Source organism: Leguminivora glycinivorella, chromosome 9 (genome assembly GCF_023078275.1).
Source record: "Leguminivora glycinivorella isolate SPB_JAAS2020 chromosome 9, LegGlyc_1.1, whole genome shotgun sequence".
Classification (NCBI taxonomy): domain Eukaryota; kingdom Metazoa; phylum Arthropoda; class Insecta; order Lepidoptera; family Tortricidae; genus Leguminivora; species Leguminivora glycinivorella.
Window position 1 is genome coordinate 6,030,957 of NC_062979.1, and position 11,637 is coordinate 6,042,593.

The window sequence follows — 11,637 nt, forward strand, 5'->3', positions numbered from 1 at the left end:
TGCTAAAGCCGTTCAGTTTAGGTTGAGAGAAAGGGACGAAGCTATAGCAGTTCCATAGCTCCGTCCCTCTCTCTCAACCTAAACTGAACGGCTTTAGCACTTCATGGTAGCCCCCCAGGATTCTATTATCGAATCCTATAACTATGAATCCTTTCGCTTGCTCGTTTTTCAATTCCACGCTCGGCGTTAAAATACAACTTTGCCTCTTGTATAACAAATAACTATTAAAGAAAACATGAAGCACAACTTTAAATCTGCAACTGATTATTTTTATGACTACATGATCAAGCCAAACAGAATGAGAAAAAAACTCGAATGATTTCATATTGCAGATTAATTCATACATCATTTGATCAGTAACATTACTGTGGACAGTTGTTTTCGGTACTCTAAGTGCGTTTTCACATTATCCGATCCGATATCGGATGTCAAACCGATATCCCATACATTACCAGGCGCCATCTTGGTTTTTTTCTGTTGAAATCCTTCCGACATCCGATATCGGATCGGATAATGTGAAAACGGACTAAGTTGTAACATGTACTTACTACATTATTTACCAGTCGAAAGTGTACCCGTGTACCGTAGATTCCAATATATTTAATCGTATGAATTACATATGACTAATTTATAATTAAAAGTTGTTAATAAAAAGTTAAGCAAGCAAATAAAAGTTGTTCATTAGACCTTGAGGTTTTGTGTCTTTTGAAAGACACTATGCAAAATATGGCTGGTCCTTATTATTTCACACTGTACTTATAAGTATATATTTGATAATAATATATGTACAACGTCTACCTATCTATACTAAAAAAAAAAAAAAAAAAAAAAAAAAAAAAAAACCATTCAATGCAGAGGTTTGTCAAAGCTGCTGAATTTCGTTAAGATAAGGGATTTCAGACTGGCTCTTATTTTCAGGCCAACGTTAGGATTGGGCGTCTATCTTCGTATTTATTCTGAGTGTAAATTGGGGTCTGCCTGCCAAATAAATCTTCGCTTAAATTTATTCTACGCTCGTATCTCGAGTTGTGTAAATAACTGCAGCAAATATTTGTGTTTCAGATACATATATTTCTATCCTGACATTAATCAAGACGATAAACATCGTAATATTATCGAAAAAGTCAAATGCTAAAAATAGTTATTGCTACGATTACTTACGCAATCACGTACATGTTTTTTTAATGTTTTTGGGGACAGGATCCACTTGTCTTTTTTTCCTTTTGCCAAGTAAGTACCTACTGCAGACAGTAACAGCTGTTTGTAAGTAGCTGTAAGTTTTGTCCTGATTCATGATTTAATATATGCATGAATGACCCACTTCAAGGACCACAAATACCATCATAGATATGTACATGATTATGGGCCTTGAACTACGATTTTAAAGTTTAAAAAATGCTAAAAAACCTACGTTTTTTTCTGTACCCTAAATAATTAGGCTACACTTTGCATACAAGATAAACGTTATTTCCTTAACCAAAATAAAAACAAACTTGAATATTCCGTAATTTAATAGCTTAATGTAAGGAAATGCTTCCTGCTTTGTTGCAAAGTTGCAAACTTTTGATTGACGCGCACTGCCTTCTTAACTGAATTACGATTATGAAACTATTCTAATTTACATGGGAATTAGAATACATTATGCTGATAAACGCTCACTTACTTCACTAACACGATGATCGCTCATCCGTCAGTTTCGCACAAAGAACGGAAATGCTTTTAGCAATAATGCTAATTAACTATTAATATTGTGACGCTATTCCTAACGAAATTACAGTTTTAGTTTAATTATTTTCATAATTTTTCAATATTTTAAAATTAATGTCTGGCATTCTTAGCTCTCGCTTCAGGCAAAGCCATAGTCACTCTTTTTCCTAAATCAATATCAATCAGTGTTAACAACTTCAATACTCGTTTAAGAACTGGAGGAGTCACAGTGGCCAATGTCTCCGCGGCATTCTTCGCCAAGCGTCGCCTGTGACCTTCATCAGCCACGTAATGATTGTAGAAGTTTGCAGCTGGTTGTAAATCGGCAGCACTGCTCTCGTACTCAATCAACCTTTCACGAGGTCTATCTTGGTCAATGTAAGGCATTGGGCCGCTGTACGAATTAGGAAAATAATTTGGAGCATCACCCATATTGTCATTAACTGGCGCGACGCCATCTCTCAAATATGTTTTAGCGTATTTAGGACAGTTAACGTCCATTTTACCGTGGTTTATCCCTACTCTATGGTTGGCTGCGTCACGATATAACAAATGGCGTCCTCTGAACATTTGGTCTTGAGGACCAGGAATTCCAGGAACTGTATTGGAAGGATCGAATGCTACTTGCTCCATTGATTCAAAAACGTTGTCTGGGTTCTTATTCAACACCATTCTACCTATCGGGACTGTGTGGTAGCTCCATTTTGGCCATTGTCGTGTGACATCGAACGGATTAAAATTAACATGTTTTATATCATCTCTTGTCATAACATCCATTTGTAATTTCCACGCCGGATACATTTTATTTTCAATGGCATTGTAAAGATCCCTTGTAAAATAGTCAAGATCACGCCCTTGTATTTCCATCGCAGCTTCACTGGACAGATTTTCTAATCCTTGTTCTGTGCTAAAGTTAAATCTGACATAATAACTCTCGCCATGTTTGTTATTGAGAACGAAAGTATGTGTTGGGTAGCCATCCATGTGCCTGTAACCATTTGGTATTCCATAATCTGACAGGAGCCACAAGAAGGCATGTATTGATTCTGGCCTGAGTGAAAGGAAATCCCAGCGCATATTGTTGTCAATAAGATCTGTACGAGGGTTTCTCTTAAAACTGTGAACAAAAGAGGGGAATAGAAGAGAGTCTCTAAAAAAAAACACTGGAATATGTGCTCCTAGTAGATCTAAGTTCCCTTCCTTAGTGTACATTTTTACAGCAAAACCCCTGGATTCTCTGGCGAGGTCTGAGCCACCAAGATTTTGAATAATGGGAGAAAATCTGGCAACAAGTGGTGTCTTCTTTCCAATATCGTTGAATACATCTGCTTTAGTATATTTAGAGACATCGTGGGTAACTTCAAAATAGCCGAAAGCACCAGAACCCTTTGCGTGGACTATTCGTTCTGGTATTCGCTCTCTGTCAAAGTGAAGGACACTGTCAAGGTAAAACCTGTTAGAGAGGAGGTCTGAGTTGATTGTGTTGGTGTCTCTTAGATCGACTGGTATGCCTGTGCTATCAGTCAGTATACCGATAGACTCCTGAAATAGAAAATAATGATAATTACCATTAAAAACTCGTACAAGTACGTGTCACTTGGTGATCCGACCCTCATTTTCAGTGTGAATTCCGTTTGAAAAAAGTTACGTTTGTTTTAGAAAAGTAAGCACTGAGACTAACAAATGAGGCTCATTGAAATGTCACGTGTTGTTATAATCTCAACTAATACGATTTTCACCATACCTGTGACCACGGACGTAATGTCACGTCCGAAACGTCGAAAGTGGTACGCGATTAAGTCCCGTTTTAATTTAAAAAATGTCACGTGAGGAACGAAATTTACACCAGAGGTACCTACCATAAACGCTATTAACGAATTTAAAGTTAACATACCTTATGACGCAATTTGAAATTATACAACTGCCTTGAAGCAGGATCCAGAGTCGTGTTTCTATATTCAGAACTTAACACATTTCTAACAACACAAATTAAAATTATGGCTTTCAGACACATTTTATAACGATTAAAAAAGATACGTGCGATTCGACAGAAATCGAAGAACAAGTTGAACGAAATAATATTTGAAGCTAATTTTAACGGAAGTTAAGGATAACCTTATATCCTCAATTAGTTAAACGTTTGCCGACATATTAGAACTGCTGATAGGTTAAGTAAATAAAACTAGGATCTGCAACACACGTGAAGGATTTTTTGTAACACCAACCATACGTAGTTTCTATTTCCTACAACTTTTTTTGAAGCCGATATAATTATTTAGGATATTATTTGACTGTGTGGTGACGGGTTAAGAATTTCACCACCCCCTTTCTTCCCGTGGGTGTCGTAGAAGGCGACTATGGGATATGGGTTAAATTGTGGCGTAGGCGAGAGGCTGGCAACCTGTCACTGCAATGCTACAGTTTCGTTTTCTTTCAACCCCTTATTTGCCAAGAGTGGCACTGAAGCTTTAGTAGTTTCATGTGCTCTGCCTACCCCTTTATGGGACACAGGCGTGATTGTATGTATGTATGTATATTTAGGAATAATAACGTTCTTTTTAAGGAAATATTGTTTTATAAGATTTAAATATACATAATATATTTTTTCAGTACAGATGGTGTTTTTTTTACGCACTAGTGCGAGAAGTGGTTCATTACGAGTATATGCCAGGTCAAAAACTTCGGAGGGCCATCTGTACTGAAAAACGTCGTACGATACACGTACGAAAAGACGAGATACTTCCTTTTTTTCCGCACTTGTATCTTAATGAATTATTTGTGCGATTGTTATTCATGTAGGTACCATAAATTATACTATACTGTCAGGGTCACTCACAGCCGACTAGGCCAGACTGGTTGTCAATATTGAACTTCCCATATGTCGGAAGGATTTCAAAGGCAAAAATTAAAGATGGTGGCTTCAATGTATGGGATATCGGTCCTACACCCAATATCGGATCGGATAATTTGAAAACGCACTTACACTGACCAGCAATATTTTACAGAATGGACATTGGCTATAAGTGACCGGCCACACGTAAGACGCGCCCCAGGTGGCGTGGCGGCGGCGGGGCGCGCGCCGCGCCGCTTGGTAGCGCGTCTTACGTCCTTCCTATACAAAATGTACTGAGGAGACGCTTTTTGAATTACACTCAGGTGGCGTGGCGCGGACGCCCGTTGCGCGCCCCGAGACACGCGACGGTCTGGTGTGGCCGGTGCCTAAGGCCGATACCGGCTTGGAATATAAATGGTTGTATCACCTCTCAATCAGCTAATGGAAGGGCCGCCATCTTTGATGTTTATTTATCACATTTTGCTCATACATCAGTGTATATTACCAAGTATCACATATTTATTTGCTTCTTATACCTTTGCCTTTATTTATGATTTTTGTAGCATATTTATAAACTACTTTGGATTTCTTTCAACCCCTTTTTGCCAAGAGTGGCACTGAAACTTAGTAGTTCATGTGCTCTGCCTACCCCTTTATGGGATACAGGCGTGATTATATGTATGTATGTTATATGTATAAACTACTAAAGAACAGAAAATACACGACGCTCAAGGGATAACTATTTTCATTTGATTCCTTTAATTTAAGGGTATTTTCAGAATTTGGGACCCCCCAATTAGCGTAAGTCGTTAACAAAAATGAAATCACTGTAAGTTTTGTGACGATACTAATTAAGCGTGAAATTTCAATAAAAATATAGTTTTTGGGTTAATTACATAAACTTTAAGCGATAATCTACATTCAGAATGAGGAAAAAGTAAATTTTTCTACTTGTCGACTGTAATCTGTCAATTAGGACACCACAGACTAAACTATATTAAGTGCTAACTTTTCAGTGTTGGATACTCTATGGCAGTTCCGACTCAATTATAATAAGCTCATTATAGTTGACTTTAGTTAAATAAATAAATAAATATTATAGGACGTTCTTACACAGATTGACCGAGTCCCACGGTAAGCTCAAGAAGGCTTGTGTTGTGGGTATTCAGACAACGATACATATAATATACAAACTTATATACATAGAAAACATCCATGACTCAGGAACAAATATCTGTGTTCATCACACAAATAAATGCCCTTACCAGGATTCGAACCCGGGACCGCGGCTTAGCAGGCAGGGTCACTACACGCTAGGCCAGACCGGTCGTCAAACTGTAATAATTTCAAAATAGAACTTCATACAATTTCTATACTAATTTGCGATACCTGGCAAATTTTCCTGCATCTGAAACACATTTTTTTTATCTGTCGCGTTATCGGCCAATCAGAGACGGTTATTACAAACAATTGGTTGCTAGGTAATTCGATGTTGATACAACGGTGAACGACTCTATTAACATTAATTTTTACTTGCATGAATGCTGATATTTCCGTCCATTGATGATGAAGATGATGACTCGTAGAAAAAGTATTGTATACAATAGTAATATAATTAAGCTTTTCACTCTCGTACCGTACTATTAGGCCACTCAGCAAGCTTCGTGGCCTAAACATGGTACTCGACTGAAAAGCTTTGTATTATATCACGATTGTATAAAATACTATTTTAGACAGATTTTATGTTTATTAATTATTGTCGTCACAAAACTGACAGCGAGTTAATTTTTGTTAAAAACTTACGCTAATTGGGGGGACCCAAATTCTGAAAATGCCTTTATATGCAATCAACAGTCAATAATATCGAAAAAATATATATGTATGTATTTTATTATCAAATTACCAACGAATATTCGATTATTTTTACGTCACTTGTGACACACGTTATTTGTCTTTTGACTTCATGGTTCTAAACAAAAGTGGTCATTTATTTATAAACTCAATAAGTGCTGAAATTTTAAAGGAAAAGTTTTCATTATTTATTTTGCCGAATTAGCTTTTCAGATTTTATAACAGTGACTTTCCTAAATAATAAGTCGTCATACTATGTACAAAAGATTAAATTATGTCCCTAAAATTGTGATCAAGATAAAATAATAAAAAAATAAACTTTGTTACCTACTTGGGATTCAGCGTTCGTTTCCATCCAGTAAAAAACACATCTCGTCTAGACGCTTTGTCATATAATATCATATTACGGCATAGCATTCAGAAGTCTGAACTGTCTAGTTTGAACTGGTTCAGACGAAAATTGTGTTGTATTGTAATAGGGATGACGACTACATAAAAAAATGGCATACTGAACACGTATTTTTCGCTTTTTCTAATTAATGAAAAAATACAAAGATATAGAGCATCAAAGTTCCGGAGTGGGGGCTTGTGACGTCACTTCTAAGTAAAAATTGTACCTAGGCGTGACGCGAAACTTCAACGCACGCACGCAAAAAAGAAAAAATAAGTGTCTAAAATTCTTTGATAATCTAACTGACAGACTAATTAGTTTTTTTAGTCGTCTCGCCTATTCATGTTTGCGACACGTTGTATGACTTTATAATGTTTACATATACCTATTACTTAATACATAAGTACATTAGTAGAAAATTTTTGACTCCAGAAAATCGCAGAATCTTTTCTGCTATGTTTGCAGTGACGAAGATCAATTGCTATTCATCATGAACAAATAGGGGGGCCATTTTTTTCAAAGTTGTCCACCCCACTTTTTTTGTAACATGGGTATTTTTTTCGCGATTAATACTCAGAATCGCGAGCTCTTTCGATCCTGATAGGAGAAAAAAAATGTCCCATGATTTCCATAGGTACATTTTTTCGAACCTTCCATTCCGTTACCGCCATACAAAATGTATGAAAAAATGGTAACGAAATGGGAAAAAGACCTTGGGATTGGGACACTTTTTTTCTCCTATTAGAATTGAAAGAGCTCGTGATTCTGAGTGGAAAACACATAAAAATTTCCAAATCCAAAAAAACTGGGGTGGACAACTTTGAAAAAAATGGCCTAGGTACATTGTTACCCAAGGAAGTCATAGAATGAAAGAGAAACATTTCCTTAGTAAAAGTGAAAATTTGTGATTAAAGCTGTTCGTCATCATATCATGATGAAAAAGAGGCCTATACATCGCACTACGTCCGATCGGAATCCGATCCGAGTCCGTTAAAATGAGATCCGTCATAGCCGTAGAACTATTTGTATGATACTTTGCGCACTAGATCCGAGCTCTGTCATCCTATTTCTTCCCGTCATTCTTCGGATCTAGTGGGTAAAGGACTTTTTTATCTAGATTAGTTACATTGGCAGTTACATCAAAAAAATTGCCTAATAAAGAACCATTTTTCTCCTGTCTAATCCTAGAAAGTGTCACTCGAAATCTCATATATTTTCCCCCCAGCTGAATATCCGTAGGTAGCTTCGCAAGCTTAGGCCATTTAGGCGGTAGCAATTTTCTCGATCGTCCCATTTTTCCCCGAAAAGCCTGTGAGCAGATGTTCACTCTGCGGCTCGTTTTTCATTTCAATTGAAGGTACTAAGTGCCTACATTTCTATAGGGGGTTCCCTCTATTTGGCATACCTTTAATTGTCCGAAACGATTTTCGCATAACAAACTTCGCATAATCAGTTTTCGACGAATGGAATGGTAATTTGGCTGAAAAAATATTTGTCATAATCTAAAATAATACGAATATTACTTTGTCCGAAAATAAATTCGCACTGTTTACGCCGATTTTATAAATATAATGTATAATAATAAAATTGATTCGCATAATTGTATTTGGCATATTTATTAAAATCAGAATAACCACCCGTACTAAATGCTGTCAGGAGAGTCGGTTAGATAAGGTTAGAACTGCGACCTCAACAAATACAAAATTTTATCAAGAATGTCGGTTAGGTTAGAACTGCAACAACAATATAGTAATTACCTATGATACAAATTCTGCGTGATAAATTTCGACTAAATATGCACGAAATATATTCGATTAAACAAAAATATGCCTAGACTAATTATGCGTAACTATACTATGCCATAACAGATTATGCGTGAAGTGAATTATGCCAAATAGCCAAATAGAATTTGCGAGGGTTTCTATTGGTTCCCATAATGTTTGAAGTCCGATTTTTACTATCCATAAAGTCTTCCGTCATAATTTTTCTTAGTCATATTATCACTAGTCATAAAATTGAACGTAAGAAATTGTAGTTCCGATTTTTGAAAGCCATAATTATTGTTAGTCATAAAATGTATTAGCCATAACAATCAAAGTCCATAGTTATACAAATCCATAATGTTGAAGGAAATAAACTTATTCGGAATAATTGTTCTAAGGACTTTATCACAAGTCATAATGATTAATAAGCATGGTGTTTCTTCACTAATAGCATTCAATGGGATCTCTATTGTTTCCCATAAAAAATGTTGTAATGTTTTTTTCGTCTGCATTTTCGTAAGTTGTAATTTGGCTTACTAACTATCCCAGTATTTATTAAATTTTCATGGCACCTATTAAACCAATTAGTCTCGCCAAGGAGCCGACGTCAACGACTTCTATACCCGCTCTTAAAGACAAAAGGTAACTAGCAAAAGGAAACTAACGAACCTACACGAGGCAAAGGGATACTTTTTGAAACAATTTTGTTCCGCCAATAAGTCGACGGAGCCCCGCTACGCGGGCCTCCTATTTCCGCTCTAAGGGACAAAAGGAAACTAACGAACCTACACGAGGAGAAGGATTATTTTTAAAACAATTTTGTTCCACCTATAAGTCGACGGAGCCCCGCTACTCGAGGCTCCTATTTCCGCTCTAAGGAATCATAGGAATCGAACTAACCTAACTAACTAAATAGGGTTACTTTTTGTTTGGAAGTCATAAATAGTATTTTATTTATTATGTCTAAATTTTTTCTGTGCAATTATACGTATGTCTGAAAGATAATATACTTTAGGAATTTTAGACATTAAATCTATATGCAGAACAATCATTAGGGCTTTAAACTATATGCCTTATAATATTTCTGAATAATTATTGATATGCTTTAAAAAATTATACACATCAACTTTATGACTTTTAAAGTTATGGCATCCAATATTATGGGTTGTTAATGTTAGAATCATTAAGCGTTATTCGTAACAAAAATTATGACTAATGATGTTTATGACCACAAAATATATGAATAACAACTTATGACTAACGAAATTCTGACCAATAAGTTTATGGGAAAGAAAGGGATCCCAATTTTCGATTATAATATTATGGCAAAACAAGGGGAACCTTCAAAAGGGTTTGTGTAAAAACCTAGGTACTGTTCAGTTGACGTGTTGAAAAATCTAATTGTATTTCATTGATTATTCGTCACCCCTGTCCAGTGAATAATTTGTTATATTATAATGTAATGCTCATTACATAAGGGCCTTTTAGATAATGTAACATTACATATTATTTGCATACAAGACAAGTTTTATTATGGGTTAAAAATACTTAAATATACAATAAACTTATTACTAAAGGGGTTGGATACGCATTCGAGGTAGGAAGTGGGCTACTATAATAAGCCTCTTACGACCATCCGTGGATCCAGTGTTGTTCATACAAAAAGTCCCCCCCCCCGAATACTGCTGGGTACGAAGCTGGATTGGGAACGAAGCCCTTGCTTACGACGATTGCCTTAGCAGTGTCATGTAACTCTTAAGGGACCGGCCACACTTAAGAGACGCAAGTCCTGAGGTGCGGAACGGACGTCCGCGCCACGCCGCCTGAATGTAACTAATTCAAAAAACGTCTCCTCAGTACATTTTGTATCCGCGCTACGCCACCTGGGGCGCGCCTTACGTCCTTCCTATACAAAATGTACTGAGGAGACGTTTTTTGAATTACATTCAGGCGGCGTGGCGAGGACGTCCGTTGCGCGCCGCAAGATATGCGTCTTGTGAGTGTGGATGGTAGCTAAGAGTTGGAGCCCAGTCTTCATAATGGATGAAGGATAAATATGATACGTACAGAGACATAAACCTTCCATTTCAACACCGTATGAAAAGAAATGTAATGAAATTAACAACCTTTTTACAGCATAAAACGGCACTGTCGCACATAACAGCCTTATTACCTTTCGATCAGCGTTTTCTGTAATAGCCGGATTTTTCCGCAGGGATCACCTTGGTACAGTCAGCGATATATAGCTTTTACGAGTAGATAGAATTGACATTTCATTTACATATTTTAACTTATTAAACGATATGCACACTACCCAAACGTAAAAGTTGGAGTAAAATTCGCATCGCGTCCATGATTGGTTGTCAAAGCAGCAACAACTTATGGCATAATATTTCCCTGTGCCGGTACTACTACTTATATAAGTAACAATAATTATAGCAAATCAATGATTGCAGTTGCATAAATTTTTGTGTCAATATTGCCCTTACCCTTAGATCTGATATATAAATTGTTTTAACGACATACACAATAATATAAGGTGGATGTACCACTGCTCGACAGGTTAAGGGAAAATATTTATGTGTTTCGTGATATTACGATAATTTACCCATCTATACAAAACATATCCATCTTTTTTGGGAGATGTGACCTTTAACTTTATTAAATGCAATTAGTTTCATACAGTGATAATATAAAAAAATCTCAAAATTAAATAAAACGTAAGTCAATACGCTTGTCCGAATAACTGACAGGTGCTTTTGCTGGCAGTCCTAATAGATGACATCTAAGTATGATTCAGGAAAAACAGTAAAAAAACAAGTGTTTTGGGTTAAAATTTACTACAAAATTAAATAATTTAATAAAAAAAAACGTAGTCTGTAAAAAGTAAATGTTATCAAACATTTACTTTTTACGTGTTACATTTATGTAATAAAATAGAATAAGTCGGCTCCGCATTTTGAGCAAAATAAATTATGTAATGAACTAAAATAGGGATTCCCCCAAAATAAAAATTGTATTCCACAGGTTCTGCAATACTTTGCCGGCTCCACTTCTTCGTCGTTTAAATCCACCTCTGTATCTGGAAGCAT

The 11,637-nt window shown here is 36.2% G+C and overlaps 1 protein-coding gene across 1 annotated transcript; it reads right to left on the bottom strand.

Moving 5' to 3' along the window:
• Window positions 1-1,818: 1,818 nt before the first annotated feature.
• On the bottom strand, window positions 1,819-11,637 carry LOC125229822 (catalase-like). Its single transcript, XM_048134763.1, has 3 exons — window positions 11,585-11,637; window positions 3,602-3,683; window positions 1,819-3,249 (listed from the first exon to the last, which is right to left on the bottom strand). The coding sequence occupies exons 1-3, from the start codon at window positions 11,635-11,637 to the stop codon at window positions 1,819-1,821; spliced, it is 1,566 nt and encodes a 521-aa protein (XP_047990720.1).